The sequence below is a fragment of the Rattus norvegicus genome, chromosome 18, assembly GCF_021556685.1.
Source record: "Rattus norvegicus strain SHRSP/BbbUtx chromosome 18, alternate assembly SHRSP_T2T, whole genome shotgun sequence".
NCBI classification, from domain to species: Eukaryota; Metazoa; Chordata; class Mammalia; order Rodentia; family Muridae; genus Rattus; species Rattus norvegicus.
In genome coordinates, this window is record NC_141551.1 from 1,330,279 (window position 1) to 1,346,306 (window position 16,028).

At 38.4% G+C, this 16,028-nt stretch overlaps 1 protein-coding gene and 1 pseudogene across 4 annotated transcripts in view; one reads left to right on the forward strand and one right to left on the reverse strand.

Moving 5' to 3' along the window:
- Positions 1-5,645: 5,645 nt before the first annotated feature.
- The window catches only part of Rock1 (Rho-associated coiled-coil containing protein kinase 1), a 121,813-nt gene continuing 111,430 nt past the window's right edge, over positions 5,646-16,028 (reverse strand). The window contains 7 exon segments of one of the 4 annotated variants that reach the window (NR_171200.1): positions 5,646-7,265; positions 8,646-8,853; positions 9,725-9,986; positions 10,125-10,203; positions 12,760-12,848; positions 13,049-13,119; positions 13,599-13,642. Coding sequence is in view for 2 of the 4 variants with exons in the window: in NM_001389239.1 (NP_001376168.1) it covers positions 7,262-7,265; positions 8,646-8,853; positions 9,725-9,986; positions 10,125-10,203; positions 12,760-12,848; positions 13,049-13,119 (713 nt within the window). In the remaining 2 variants the exon portion in view is untranslated. 4 annotated transcript variants of the gene reach the window in all.
- On the forward strand, positions 11,558-11,784 carry Ndufa4-ps2 (NDUFA4, mitochondrial complex associated, pseudogene 2; annotated as a pseudogene).

The window sequence follows — 16,028 nt, forward strand, 5'->3', positions numbered from 1 at the left end:
TTTTTTTATTGCAAACTTTTAGTATCTGACATTGGTGCTCCAGTTGTTAGCAGTAGTGCCCACCCGTCCTGTTCATTCCCACTCATCACAGTTTCATTCGAACAGTGAGAGGGGTTCAGATCATTACTATTTTGAGTAAGAATCTGCTCTGGTTTAAGCTCTCCTTTCTTCTGGGTTTGGGGTTGTTTGTTGTTTTCTGGTTTTTTGTTTATCTCTCTTGAGGTAAGGTCTTGCTTGGTAGTCAGGTTATCCTGGAACTCACAATTCAGGTCCGAACGTACAATTCTCTTGCCTCTGCCTCGAAGTGCTGAGATTATGGACATGTGTCACCACTCCTGGCTTCTGTTCTCTCATTTCCCAGCCTGGTCTTGGGGGCTTCTGTTCCATGTTATGTTGGTAGAGTACAGATATAGTCACTAAGCAGTGGCTCATTCAGTTAGCCGTCTTCAGACACACCAGAAGAGGGCATCGGATCCCACTACTGATGGTCGTGAGCCACCACGTGGTTGCTGGGAATTGAACTCAGGACCTCTGGCAGAGCAACCAGTGTTCTTAACCGCTGAGCCATCTCTCCAGCCCTCAATTCAGTTAACTTTATGGTTGCATTGTTGTTACCCAGAATGAAATGGCCATTCTTGGTTGTCAAGGTGACCATATCTGGAATTAACTAAAGCCCAAGCAGCTGGGTGTACTTGTGAAGGTTTTCTGTGAAGCAGGAAGCTTTTGCTTTGTGCCTGCTTGCCCTCACTGCAAGTCCAGTCTTTCACTGGTGTTAGAGTATAATTCTGGCATATACTGAGGACCAGCTGAGACATTCAGCCTCGTGAACTGAACAATTCTTGGATTCTTGGACTTTAATCAGGTGACAACCATTGTTGGGACTAGCCAGACTACAGTTTATAAGCTACTCCAAGAAATGCTATCTTTATACATAGGAATCCATTCTATCAGTTCTATTTCTCTAGAGAACCCTGACTAATACACTCTTCCACCTTCTTAGACCCATGGTCTCTGTCTTCCAGGAAGGCAAAGGTATTGTTTCTTAGATTTCATTTATTTGTGTCTTAGGTATCTATTGATGTGAAGAGACATCATGACCCTGTCAACTCTTATAAGGGAAAACATTTAATTGGGCCTAGCCTACAGCTTCAGAAGTTTAGTCCATTACCATCATGGTAGAAAGCATGGAGGCACACAGGCAGACATGGTACTGGAGGAACCAAGAGTTCTACATCCAGATAGCCAAGCAGCAGGAAGAGTGACACTGGGCCTGGTTTGAGCATTTGAAACTTCAAAACCCATCTCAAGTGACACACTTCCTCTGACAAGGCTAAGCCTAGGCCTACTCCAATAAGGCCACATTTCTCAAGAGCGCCACTTCCTGTGAGCCTCATTTTCATTCAAACTACTACATTTCATTCCCTGGCCCTCATAGGCTGGTGGCTATTTCATAATGCAGAAACACATTCAGTACAACTTCAAAAGTACCCATAGTCCATCAGTCTCAGTCTTGTTTAAAATTTCAAAGTCTCTTCTGAACTAGTGGCAGTCTCTCTTTTTTAAACTGTAATCATTATAAAACTGAAATCAAAAACAGATCACATACTTCAAACACGCAGTGGTACAGGATACACATTACCATTCTAAAAGGGAGGAAAGGTAGCATAGTGATGGAATACTGGACCAAGCAAGACTGGAAATTAGCTGGGCAAATTCCAAACTCTCCATTTCCATGTCTGACATCAAAACATTCTTCAGATCTCTACTCCTTTTAGCTTTGACTTCACACACTTCTTTTTTTGGGCTAGTTCCATTTCCTATTAGCAGCTTCCTTAGGCAAGTATCCCATGGCTCTGGCATCTCTAACATTTTGTGGTCTCTAAGCCAATCTAGGTTTTACATTCACTGCTTCACCCAATGGCTTCTCTAGACCTCCATGCAGGGACACCCCTGACACATGCCTGGATTCCTTCAGTGGTTTTCCTTAGTTGCAGAGGGAAATTTCCACAGCCCCTTTCTTGTATTCTTGACTCTATGACAGGGCCAAGTTGTCAAGTTCTGCTCCTTGCTCGGGCTAGAACATGGCCCCCTTGTTCAAACACATTTCACTAGTTTCCTTCACTGCCTAAGTTTGACAATCTTGGAATTCCCTCCATAGACCAGGTTGACCCTGAAGTGAGAAATTTACCTGCCTCTGCCTCCTAAATGCTGGGATTAAAGGCATTTGCCACTAAGCTTTCCTTGAATTCTTTTTCAGAGATTGGAAGGTTAGCTGAGCAGGGTGTCACCCTGAGGTAACTACTCCATTTATTCAATTTAGGACCAGGGTTTTCTTCAAACTTTTCCCAGGTGCTCCTTTTCTCCTCCAGCTGTACATTTTATGCTTTTCCTTGCTTGGCTTGCTCCTTTTCATTATAGATTTGCGTAAGTGTGGCTGCTAATGACCAAGCAACACGGTGAATAGGCCGTGTGGAAACCCCTCTCCCAAGTCTATTAATCTGTAACTCAATTTATCCTCTGGCAGATTTTTGTGGACAAGGGCAGACAGCAATCACATTAGTTGCCAAATTATCACAAGAATCATCTCTAGGCCACATATTAATATTCTCTGAAACCTCTTGAGCTAGACCCCCACATTTCAAATTCCCATCAGCACCAGTTTTCCATGGCCCATTAAGCCTCAATAGCATTCAACAACCTTTCTAGTCCAAAAATCCACATTCCTCCAAATAAAGGCATGGTCAGGTCTATCACATCAATAACTCAGTCCCTGCTACCAACTTCTTAGGGTTTTTATTGTGAAGAGACACTAGTGCCATGGCAATTCTTATAAAGGAAAACATTAACTGGGAGCTTGCTTATAGAGTTTAGTCCATTATAGGAATGTCAGGAAACATGTTAGTGTTGGAGAGGTAGCTTAGAATTCTACATCCCTATCTCCAGGTAGCAGCAAGAATGACACTGGGCCAGGCTTGAGCATTTAAATCTTCAAGACCCATTCCCCAGTGATATGCCTCTTTCAACAAGGCCACACCTCCCAATAGTGTCACTCCCTATTACCCAAAGGGGGCCATTTTCACTCAAAGCACCAATTTGTTTTGCTTATTTTAGTCATTTTTAGTCCATCTTCTCCCCAGCCTGTTTTATGACCCTCAAACTTCAAAATCTGCTTTTGAATTTTTTAATTCTGGTCAGCCCATATATAAATTTATGTGGTGTCTTTGTGAATACATTTAGGATGTATTCAACCTTCATTTTTTTTTTTAACCAACTGATTTTTTTAAAAAAAGATTTATATACTTGAAACGGGGTTTCACTATGTAGTTGTGGCTAGCCTGGAACAACATAGACCGAGTTGGCCTCAAACTCAGTGATGTCCTGCCTCTTTCTCCAGAGTACTAGGATTAAGGGTGTATACCACCAAGCCCTGCCAAAGACTTTTCCTTTTATGTGTGCACCTTTGTGACGTGTGTGCTATGTATGTATGTGGGTGCCTCCAGCATTAGAATCCCTGAAGCTGGGGTTATAGGCAGTGGTAAGTCTCCTGTCATGATATTGGGAATTAATTCAGGTCCTTGAAGAGAAGCAAGCACTCTTACCCACAGAGCCATCTCTCTAGCCCCTTAAGAATATTTTTTAACAGTAGTTTTGGAGTCACTAAAAGACTGTGTTAAATATAATAAGGTCTGCAGGAGAACTATCAGACTCCAAGCAACACGCTAGGTATTACAGAGGGTTGAATAGCATGGGGTAAACATTCCCAATGGGAACTCTAACGACAGAACTGTCTGTTTCACAGAGGAACCCCTGAGGTGAGACAAGTTTCTGGGAACAGAGGGTATTCTGTTTATATAAGAAAAAAAAATCAGAAAGAACTGAAATAAATAATGCACATTAAATAGGCCTTGGAAAAACAAGAATAAACCAAACCTGAAAGTGGTATACAGAAAGTAATTTCAGGTCAGAAATAGGGGTAGGGAATGGCTTAACTGGTAAAGTGGAACATGGGGCATGAGAACCTGAGTTTAATCTGTCAGTTCCCATGTAAACGAACCAGGCACACAGATAGATACTGCCTGGGACTTGATGGCCAGCTAGTCTAGACAAATTGGTGAGCTCCAGGCACAATTGGAAAAATACCCAACACCAAATTCTGTCAACAAGTGCCCCCACAGCTTCCCCCTATCCCCTCTCTCTCATGGACTGTTAAATCTCCATTCCATTCGTGTGTCTTTCAATAACAGAGTGGAGAGAAATCTAGAAGCTGTAATACATTTCTTAGATATCCTTGAGCTAGGGTTCTGGGTAAGACAATGTTCGGCCAAAGTGGTTTTCTGAGGCAGGATGAACAGTGATTCACATATGAGGTTATGAAATTCCTAAGTGGCAAAAAGTACAAGGTGCCAGATTAGTCTGTAGACGTAGCAGACACTTGGGAGCACTTGGTCCAGCATGCTTTGGCCATCACAGAATTGGAGTATGCTGGGAATGTAGAGAAGCAGCTCTTCTGCAAGTCAGCCTTAGGAGTCCTTCCTCAGGACACTCAGTTCTGAGCATTGTGATGCTCAGACTAATACTTCATTAAAAAAAAAAAAGACACCCTTATATTTAGTATTAACTGTACTACTGTAAAATTAAATGTAATATTTCATTTTTTAAAAAATCCTTGTATTTAGTATTAACTGTGTTGGCTGCTACTCAACCTTGACATACTTATTGGGGACAGCTCTAAGAATGTACTAAGTCAGGTGACAAAGGATCTGTACCCTGCATCCCATCTCCAAGTCACAAGTTAAGTTCATCACAGTTCCTAGGAGACAACATGAAACATGTATATGACAGAGAGAAATGAACACCTTTTTACACCAGCTCAGGGTGAACAATGGAGGATATTTCAGGAGGGTCCTGAACTCTGAATGGTCTTGTATAACAGGCGAGGGAACTATAAGCATAGGGCGCCCATCGTTTTAATGTGTATGTACGTGTATGCTGCCAAAGGGACCAGCAGGGGGCATCGGACCCCATTACAGATGGTTGTGAGCCACATCATCGTTTTAATGTGTATGTACGTGTATGCTGCCAAAGGGACCAGCAGGGGGCATCGGACCCCATTACAGATGGTTGTGAGCCACCATGTGGGTGCTGGGATTTGAACTCAGGACCTCTGGAAGAACAATCAGTGCTCTTAACCACTGACATCTTTTTAATGTGTATGTACGTGTATGCTGCCAAAGGGACCAGGAGAGGGCATCGGATCCCTTGGCATTAGAAGTTGCGAGCTGCCTGACACTGGGTTCTGGACTTGAACTGGGTCCTTTAGGAAGAAAGGCAAATGTGTCTGGACCAATGGATCCTCTCTTCAGCACTGGGATCTGAATGTTTTAGCAATAGGCTTAAGCAAACTGCTTGGTTTTAACTGCGCAGGGAGACCCTGGCAGTATAGGGACCTCTGAAGGAAAACATTCTACCTTCTAAGACTGTGGGTGGCTGTTATGGTATTTGTGATGGTCAAACATTAAGTTATCACAGCCTCTGCTCACAAGATGTACAGAACTGAAATAGATTCATGGGGAATGGTTTCCAATGAACACTGGCCATCATTTTACTTGAAGAATAACACCTCTTGTTTTAAAGCCCAAACCAAGTTTTATCTTTAAAAAATAATTTTAATCTATTTACAAAATTTAGCAAACATTTGTATACAATCACTGAATAATTTTTAGTATGCCATCTATTCATTCCAGCCATGAGAAAATACCATAGTAAGTCAATATTAAAAGTATTTATCCATAAATTATTTCATTTCTCATTAAATGAGCACAGAGCCATTAGCATATTAATAACAGATATGTTTATTATTACATATCCATCAGTGCGGCTTTCAATACCACTTGAAACATGCATGTCACCCTAGAGAAGATCGGTTTTCCAGTGCTTACTTGATACACATTACTGCAAAGCCGTTATAAATTACTGAGGAGGTATTTGGTTAAAAACAACAATAAATCACACCACCCATACACATCAACTCCTGTTACAGCTGAACAGAGAGTCGAACAGTACTTATATGGTAATTCCTATGTTAAATGGAAAACATCATGGACATATTTCATAATTCTTTACTATTGGTGCAACTGTATGTTTTTGCAGATAGTTTCATTATTGTAGCAGATAGTTTGGTACAAAGGTTGTACTCAATTTATGTAAGTCTGACAAACTATATTTTAAATTAAACCAATTACCAATGAAAAAACATAATTTTTGTAAAATCTGTTTTCTGAAAAGTCTGTACTTATGGCAGTAAAAAAATTCTCTCAAATTAAGGCACTAATAGGGTAATGCAACTCCCACTGAAAGTGTTCTAAGAATAATTTACATTTCAAACAGTGCATACATTTTTATATGTTTGTTAACTTAATGTCTTTTTACTTAAAACCACAAAGAAATACATTATATAATTACAGAAATGATGTACCCCACAAAAGGCTTTTAAACATGGTTCTCTTGTACAGTTAGTTCTTTATGTCTTTAGTAGTAAAATATCTCAATATGGCTTGGCAAAAATGCATAGATTAAATGTAATTCTTTCATCTTCTCCCAGTTCCCAATCTACAAACTTGCTGAAACATATACAATATTTTGTAAAGCATAATGTATGATATTTAATTTCTCCATAGAGCCCACTGTGGGCAATTGACAGTAAGGCTTTTAATTCTACAGTAAGGACACTGAGCTTCAAGTGACATCACTGTGTTCTTAAAATAGTTCGTATAGTCTTGCAAGAGCACAAAAAACTTAGTTATTGAACAACAAAACAGAAAAACTTGTCTCATTTTGAGATATTTTCTTTACTTCTTCCACGATCTGATCTTGATAGTGATGGCCATTCCACTGAAAGTGAAAGTTCTTTCCTCTTGTTCATATGAGGAAAACTGTTCTATCATGACTGACAGGCATTTCCTTATAAATCCAAAAAGGCAGCACCTTAAAAAAAAAAAACCTAGCAAAGCTTTCCCCAATTGTACTTGCATTGCATAGTAATAATTAATCTAAACTACCTGTAGGCAAACCCGCAAGAAAACAAAAACAATCCTCAGTGTGCTTTTTGTGCCAAAACAAGGACAGAACAACAGCAATCTTAACCCTGAAAAGCCTGTGGTATTTGTGTCAAAAGAAACAGCCTGTCTGTTCCACATGGTTAAACAGCCTGGTTGATCAGGTAGCATCCCATATGATTCCAACACAGCAGTAGGTCACATGGTTAACTGTTGAAGGAAAAAAAAATATTGTAATTTAAGAAAGATGCTTGGTTCAAAAATACAAGATACAACAACAGCTGGAAGGAGTGGTGTGAGTATGGCTAAATGGTAGACTATCTGGCTGACACGCATGAGGCTCTAGGTTCAAATCCCATCAATACCACCCCTCCTACTCCTAAAAACATAGGGAAAGGCCATATGTACAGTCACACAGAAGAGTAAGAAATGACACAAAGTTTAGGGAAAGCAGAGGAAAGGAAAAGCACTATAATATGATTCCCTTTTGTATTCCTAAAACATTTTCTTATATTCACTGATTTTAAATTGTTTTAGTCCTAAGTTTACATCCTACAGCTAGGTGGCTGAAATAGCATTCTACAGGGTTCAGGTAAATGCTGTGATAGTAGAGAGGCTTGAAAATACAGAAGAAAAGGGTATACCTCATTTCATTACAGACAGAAGAGAGTGATGAAAGTAAGTGAATTAAAGATAGCTTCAAGCCTTTCATCCCAGCACTCTGAGGCAGAGGGAGGCAGGTCTCTCTGAGATTAAGGCCAGCCTGGTCTACAGAGTGAGTTTCAAGACAGCCAGGGCTACACAAAAAACCCCTTTGTCTCAAAAAACAAAAACAACAACAAAACAAAAAAACAAAACAAAAAAACCCCAAAAAAAACCCAAAAAACAAATGGGGTAGGGGGACAGGGTTTAATCAGGTCCTGTAACTGTTGTAGCATATAAAATATTTTTGAGAAAAAGTCCCACCCATCAAAGACTTAAAAAGAAGGATTTAACTGAGTTTATTTCTAGTACACTATTTATCATTACTAACAAATTATGTTAATTTTTAAAAGAACCCAATTCCAAAACAGTGTAAAAGATGAGGAACATTTTATAATGACTCATTTACATTCAAAAAATGTAATTCTAGTGGATTAAGATAACAAGGGATAAACTATATGTCACATATATCCTAACCTGTAATGAAACTGGGTATGAAAATGTCCTACATAGTAATTCCTAATAGCAATCAATTATGCTTACATATAAAACCCTGCAAGGCATGCATTAAGGACCTATCTATAAATGATGCTTTGTGTGGTGAAAATAGTTTTCTGATTTTAGCATGTGTGCTACTGAAGGCTTTTAATTATTATTAGTAGTAATAGTAGTATTTGTTTGTTGAGATAGAATCTTCCTATTTAGCTCTTACTTTCCTAGAACTTGCTCTGTAGACCAGGCTGGTCTCAAACTCACTGACATACATGCCTGCCTGCCTGCACCCCGGGAATAAAGGTGTGGCCATCATGACTGACAAGGTTTCTAATTTTAATAGATAGGTTCCAACAATTTTTATATGACTAAACACTTTAATATTTTAGCATTTACCTAGTTTTTCCAGATGTATTTTTGACTACTTTCCGGAAAGACTGATTTGCAGTAGATCTTGTCGACAGCGTTCGAGGAGAGGCACGGACAAAGCCAGAAGGTGGGTTCTTAGGAATCTTCTTTACCAGATGAGTTACCCATTTCTTTTGTTCATCCTGAGAACATGCTAACAGCAACATATCTCTTGCTGATGTTACATCATAACTTACTACATTAAAAGACAAGAAAAACCAATAAAACTTTTACAATTAAATCCATAATACAATATTTAAAAAACAAATTAAATTAATAATTTTTTGAGGTTTTTTTTTTTTTTTTTTTCGGAGCTGGGGACCGAACCCAGGGCCTTGCGTTTGCTAGGTAAGCGCTCTACCACTGAGCTAAATCCCCAACCCCGAGTTTTTTGTTTTTTTTTTTTTTTTTAAATTTGGCTTTTCCAAGACAGAGTTTCTCTGTGTAGCCATGGCTGTACTGGAACTTGTTCTGTAGACCATGTTAGCCTCAAACTCACAGAGATCCATCTGCCTCTGCCTTCTAAGTGCTAGGATCAAAGGTGTGTGCCACCAACACCTAGCAAGTTCTTAATTTTAAAGATACTATACTTAATTATACTTGGAAAGTATCTTTGTATCAATTCAACTAAGAGTGAATTTTTTCTAAAAACCAAAAAGATCAAAATCAGTAGTCATAAACACAGGAAAAATAATACAAAATTAGAAATATAAAAAAATACAACAGTAAAACAAATGTATCTATAGAACCAACATCTTTTACTTAAAGCAGACAGTGTATGTCTATGTCCTCTGGCTTTTTAACTGTGAGGGGCACACAGGGGAGGTACATGGGAAATACAGACTGTGAAAAATCAGAGGGGAGCAGGAGGAGTTACCCCAAGTTCTTCTCTCAACTGACAAGGTTTTCAGCGGCCTGCCTTTTGAAAATGGGATGATTTGCTTTCACAACTGCTAAAAGCTGAACTACTAGCTCTGAGAAAAGACCGCTGCACAGTCCCTCAGGAATACATTAGTACCCATCTGAGAAAACCTCACCACTGAGTCATCTCACACCTTGCACCTTACCTTTGCATGGGGAAATCAAGTCCTCTTTCTTGTCTAGATGGTCCCTGTGGCACTTAACATGGCATCTTCGACACTCTAGGGCAGGCGGTGGCTTAAAAACATGCCACAAAGGTTTGGCACAGGCCTCGCAGTTGGCAGGAAAGTGGTAGAGGGTAGGAATGAATTCATGGCCTTTGTGATTCTGGAAATTAGTTTTTTCACCTTGTTGAACTGGTTCCACTTCTATATCTTTTCTACATTCACCTTCATTTGCATACAGTATCTAAATTCAGGAGTGGTGAAGATTGAAAAAAAATTAATCTGTAAATAAAAATTCTACAATGCATAAAAACACTGATACCTATTTCACAAATCACTTATTGCTTAGGTAAAAGAGCTTTTAGAATTAGAACATTTGTACCTGGAATATTTTAGGAATTTCTTCAGTTTCAGCTCTGTACACATCTCCTTGGGTTACAGGTCGGACATGGAACAATTTACTAAGATAGAAATAAATGATATAAACCCATTATAATAATCTCATTGGTAACAAAGGCATACATTTCATCAAAGAAAAAATATAAGTGGCAAAGAAGCAAATAAAAAGATGTTCAGCATCAATAATCGTGTGTGTGTGTGTGTGTGTGTGTGTGTGTGTGTGTGTGTGTGTGTGTGTGTCAAAACATGTCATGATAATATACCTTTAGGAATTTTAAAAGAAACAGTGATGGCTCACTGGTTTGGCTGCCAGCACTCACGTCTGGTGGCTCACAATTGCCTCTAACTCCAACTCAAGAGGCTTAAAAGGCCCCTACACCCATGTATATATAACCCTCACATACACATAATTAAAAATAATAAAAATAAAACTCTGAAAGTAAAACAGATGTCGACAAAAATATAGAGAAGCTAGATCACTCACATATTGCTGACAGAAATGCAAGATTGCAAATCCATTTGAAAAACGACTTGGCTATTCATTTTATAAAACTAGACTCGCTTTTACTTTTACTATTCCATTCAAACTTATCATTCAAAACTAATACTTTTTTTTATAAGATTATTTTATTTATGAGTACTGTGTCGCTATATTCAAACACATAGAAGAGGGCATCAGATCCCATTACAGATAGTTGTGAGCCACCATGTGGTTGCTGGGAATTGAACTCAGGATCTCTGGAAGAGCAGACAGTGCTCTTAACCACTGAGCCATCTCTCCAGCCCCATAATACTTAAAGCAATTTGAAATACTACCTGAGCTTTTTCAGTTTTGCTTATATTCTAACCAGTACTAGCTCCAAAAACATTTATTGAACATGTAAACATGTTACATTTTGTATGTGAGTACACATGCCATGGTGTATGTGTGGATGCTAGAGAACAACTTTCTGAAATTCATTCCCTTCTTCCATATCTTGTGGAGTCCAGGGATCAAACTTAGGTTACCAGGCATGGCAGCAAGCAATGTTACCCACTGAGCCATTTTGATGGTCCTTTATTAAACTTTATATAACTCTTGAATAGCACTTACCAAACCTCATTTTGAATTTATATTGTACACTTATAAAGTTTTGAACTAGTTGTTCCTAAGGTTCTTAAACATAGGACCTAGTTTCTTTACATATACTATATATCACCTCTATGATAATATACAAATGGAATGAAAATAAATACACATAGAAAAACCCACTCTATATTATTTAAAAAGAACAGCTACTTGTTTACATTAATTAAAATAAACCACTGATGGTGTCATTATGATGACCAAATAATGTTATACTTAAAAAAATTGGGGGTGAGAAGCGGCTTAGTGTGTCCCTCCCCTCTCCGTGTAGGTAGGCCTGTGCCGCAAACATGCTTCACCAGATCCTCGGGCAAGCCAAGAAGCATCCCAGCTTGATTCCTCTCCGTAACTACTGGAGCAGGACTGTATGTGATGTGGCACTGTTCAATCCAGATGTCAGCTGGGACAGGAAGAATAACCCAGAGCCTTGGAACAAACTGGGTCCCAATGAAAATGTAAGTTCTACTCTGTGAATGTGGACTACAGCAAACTGAAGGAAGAAGGCTTAGACTTCTGAACTATGAAGCTCACTGCAAAGCTGCTTACAATGAAGACCTTTCAGAAGCCATCCGCACAGTTTTCCACTTAAGCAGGAAATAAGTCTCTGAATGCATGAAATCATGTTGATTTTTTTTTGTTTATTACACTGATGAATAATCTCTAAAACTTTAAAAAAAATTAGGGGTTGGAGAGATGGCTCAACATTTAAGAGGACTGGCTGCTCTTCCAGAGGACCTGGGTTTAACTCTTAGCACCCACATGGTAGCTCACACTTGTCTGTAACTCCAGTTTCAGAGGATCCAACACCCTCCCCCTCACACAGACATATATGCAGGCAAAACAACAATAAATATAAAGTAAAATTAAAATAAAAAAAGGATTTCCTGTGATAAGTGTCTTGCTTGCACGTATATATGTGAACCATGTGTGTGCCTGGTACTCTGGACGCCAGGTGATGCTGTTCAAGCCCCTAGAACTGCAGCCAAGGTTGTGGGCTGCCATGTGGCCACTGACAAGGAAACCTGCGCCCTCTGCAGGGGAATCAAGGAGAATCAAGTACTCCTAACCTCTCAGACACCTCTACTGCCCCCAACTTTACTTTCTGAGATGCTCACGGAACTCAAACAATTAAGAGAAATTTGCTTTTCAAAGTACATAAATCTTGTATACATACTTTTCCTTCTCACATTTTGCTAAGGCTAGACTTTATTTAAATTGTACATGTGTGCTTATTTGTGTCAGTGTGGTAGCAAACGTGCCATGGTGTATATATGGAAGTCAGAGGAAAACTTTTGAGTGTCGGTTCTCATTTTTTCGTCTTCTTTGAGACAGGCTGCCTTTGTCACTTCTGGAGACTCTCCTACTTGTCCCCCAACACTTGCTGGGATTAGATGCTCACCCTCTTCCACCCAACACAAAACAAGCAGTTCCGAAAATAACTCGTAAGCAAAAAGTCAAACAATGAAAAAAATTTCAACCACAGGCAACTTACTCTATGTCCAACACCATAGATGGACTGGATTGTTCCTTATCTTGCTCATCATTATAGAACAACATTTTTTTGCTGCTCACCACAACATACTGAAATGATAACAAGAGAAGAAGAATGAAAAGAGCAACACTGACTTGATTTAAATTGACTAACAAGATACCTTCTATTTGTGTTTCCACTATACTGTATTAATTTAAAGTCAATTTTAGTAATAGAGCAGTTAAGATTTACACTTTATAGTAAAACATTTAACAAAATTATAAATGAGAAGAAATTAGATATATGGTACCTGTTTCTTCCAGCCATATCTTTTGATATTTCCTCTATTTGGTACAGAAAGCCAACCTTCAATTCTTGACTCTAGAAGAGAAAAAAAAAAAGGTATCGTAGTCAACCTTAGATTTTAAAACCAAAGGAAAAACTACGACTTTGGTCTGACAGCATGCAGCAACGGGCAACAGAGAACAGCAACAGGCAACAGAGAACAGGTAAGCAATGGCTGTCATTGCTCTTTCATGCCTCAATCACACAAGTTAGCCTTAATGGCCAAATAAAGACTGCAGGAAAAAAATTCAAAGCCACTTTCCCCATAAAATTAACATATAGTACTCAACTGAAAACATGAAATAATAATGTTTTTAAGAGCCAGGCAAGACTGGAATGAATGACAGCTTAAATGGGATATAACAGATAATACTTTAAATATTACATGACATTCATATAAAAATGCTCAGCAAAAAAAAAAAAGAAAGAAAAAATATGCAGCATGTTGAACAATTCAGAGCCATGATTAATTTACATAAAAGCAGGCAAAAATACAGAGGTGTCCTATTACTCACAGAAGAGTAGAAGATAAATAAATAAGGAATGCAGGCAGAACCAACTAGATACAAAGAATAAGAGACAAGCATTTCATTTGTTTTCTCAGTAAGATATCCTAATAAATGAGTAAAACACACAACTTCAGTAAAATTGTCCAAATTTGGTTGGGAGGTACTTAATTCTATATATAAGTTTAATTTCAAACCTTCTCAAACTTATGAAGTATGCTATCTTTTATGCTTATTTAACTCAATAAACAGAAACAAAACCAGAAATAAGTAGATTAGCTACTAGTATCTATACCATAAGTTGCTGACTATTTTTAAGTAAAGCTTTTTATAGCAACTGTTGCTACTATTATTGTTTATGCCTTTTGTGGTGCTATGCATCAACCTCAGGGCACTGGGCATGCTCAGCCAGTGCTCTCTCTACTAGACTTACATCACCAGCTTCTAACTTCTTGACACAGCCTCACTAAGTGGCTTACTTAAACTTACCACGTAGCCCAAGTGAGCCTTCATTATCGCCTAGGTGTTGCGATCAGAGGTGTGTAATACCAAATCTGGTTAAATATATCTAAAATTTACTAGAAATGTCTGAGAAATAAAGATGCTTCTTTTAGAGATGGTTATCTTAGGATGAAGGTAACTCAAGCTCTTTCTATATTAATCTCATATTAAACACATACAAGTAATAGGAAGGCAGGGCTAGAGAGATGGCTCAGAGGTTAAGAGCACAGACTGCTCTTCCAGAGGTCCTGAGTTCAATTACCAGCAACAACATAGTGGCTTACAACCAACTGTAATGGGATCCAAGCCCTTTTGTGGTGTGTCTGAAGAGAGCAACACTGTACTCACAAACATAAAAAATTCCCTTTACATAAAAGCTGAAAGCTCAGTCTTACAGGAATAATAACAGGTGTCATTACTAAATATTTGACTGTCAAAATGCTTTGAAAGTGATACATCATATTTAAAATTTGTACAGTCTTGGATTATAGGATATAATATTTTAAAAAATTATTTATTTATATATGAGTATTCTACCTTCACAGACACCAGAAGAGAAAATCAGATCCCATTACAGATGGTTTTGAGCCACCATGTGGGTGCTGGAAATTGAATTAAAGGACCTTTGTAAGAACAGTCAGTGCTCTTAACTGCTAAGCCATCTCTCCCCAGGATATCATATTCTTGCATATAGCTCACTTTCACCCATCACTGCACCAAGAATTAGGAAAGGTGCCTCCTCTATCTGTATTTGTATGTAAGGTTCAGATACCCTGGAACATTAGAAACTCACTCAGTGATCCCTACTCTGCAGCTTAAGTTACAGAGCATAAGATCCAAGGGAATGAAAAAGAAAATGAAACAGATAATAAGAGACAATGAGGATTGACAGCAAGTGCTTTCCTAATGCTTTATACCGTACATGCTCCTCAGATAACAATCAACAATTCCAAAAGAAGGTAAGAGAAAGACTGAGAAAGAAGCCCCTTTTTAAATGACTAGTTTATTCTTATTGTATGTGCATCAGTGTTTTACCTGCATGTATGTCTGTGTAAGGGTGTTGGATCCCCTGGAATTAAAGTTACAGGTAAATGTGAGCTGCCATTAGGATGCTGGGAACTGAACCCAGGGTCTTTGGAAGAGCAGCCAGTGCTCTTAACCGCTGAACTGGCTCTCCAGCCTGAGAAGAGGCCGTTATCACACAGAAGTTATTTTGTCATTTGGGCATCAGACAAACTGTAACTCTATGGTAATCTCCATATTCAGTCTGCCAGATGACCAGCTGGCAGAACTAGGGACAGGAAGAAACCATAACAGAACAAGTAAACAAAGAATTTCTTTTAGAACTTCAGTGATTAGAGAAATAACATACTTTTCTAGAATTTTCAGAATTGGGAAATTTAGGAGAAACCTGGATCTAACTGATGACAAAATATCCATGAAAAGCACTAAAGAGGCTGAAAACTAGACATCTAAGATATTTAAGAATTTCTGTATTAAATGATAATTCCGAGAAATAATGTCACATCACTCATTTATACAACCAATTGGAATGCCAAATCATTCAACTAAAAGTAGCCTGTATTTACAGAAATGTCATTATTTTAATTTGTAAATCACTATCCATTCAAGGTTTTCCTTTTATAATATGTAAATTCATTTACTGATCTTTAAAAAAAATGTATGTATGTATGTATGTATGTATGTATGTATGTATGTATGTATGTATGTATATCTACACACCAGAAGAGGTCATCTGATTCCATAGGATTCAGTTATAGACAATTGTGAGCCACCATGTGACTGCTGGGAATAGAAATCAGGACCTCAGGAAAACAACCAGTGCTTTTAACTCCTGAGCCATCTCTCCAGCCCCCAACTGACATAAAAATAAAATTTTAATCATCTTTAGGAACTATTATAGACAACTGAATGAAA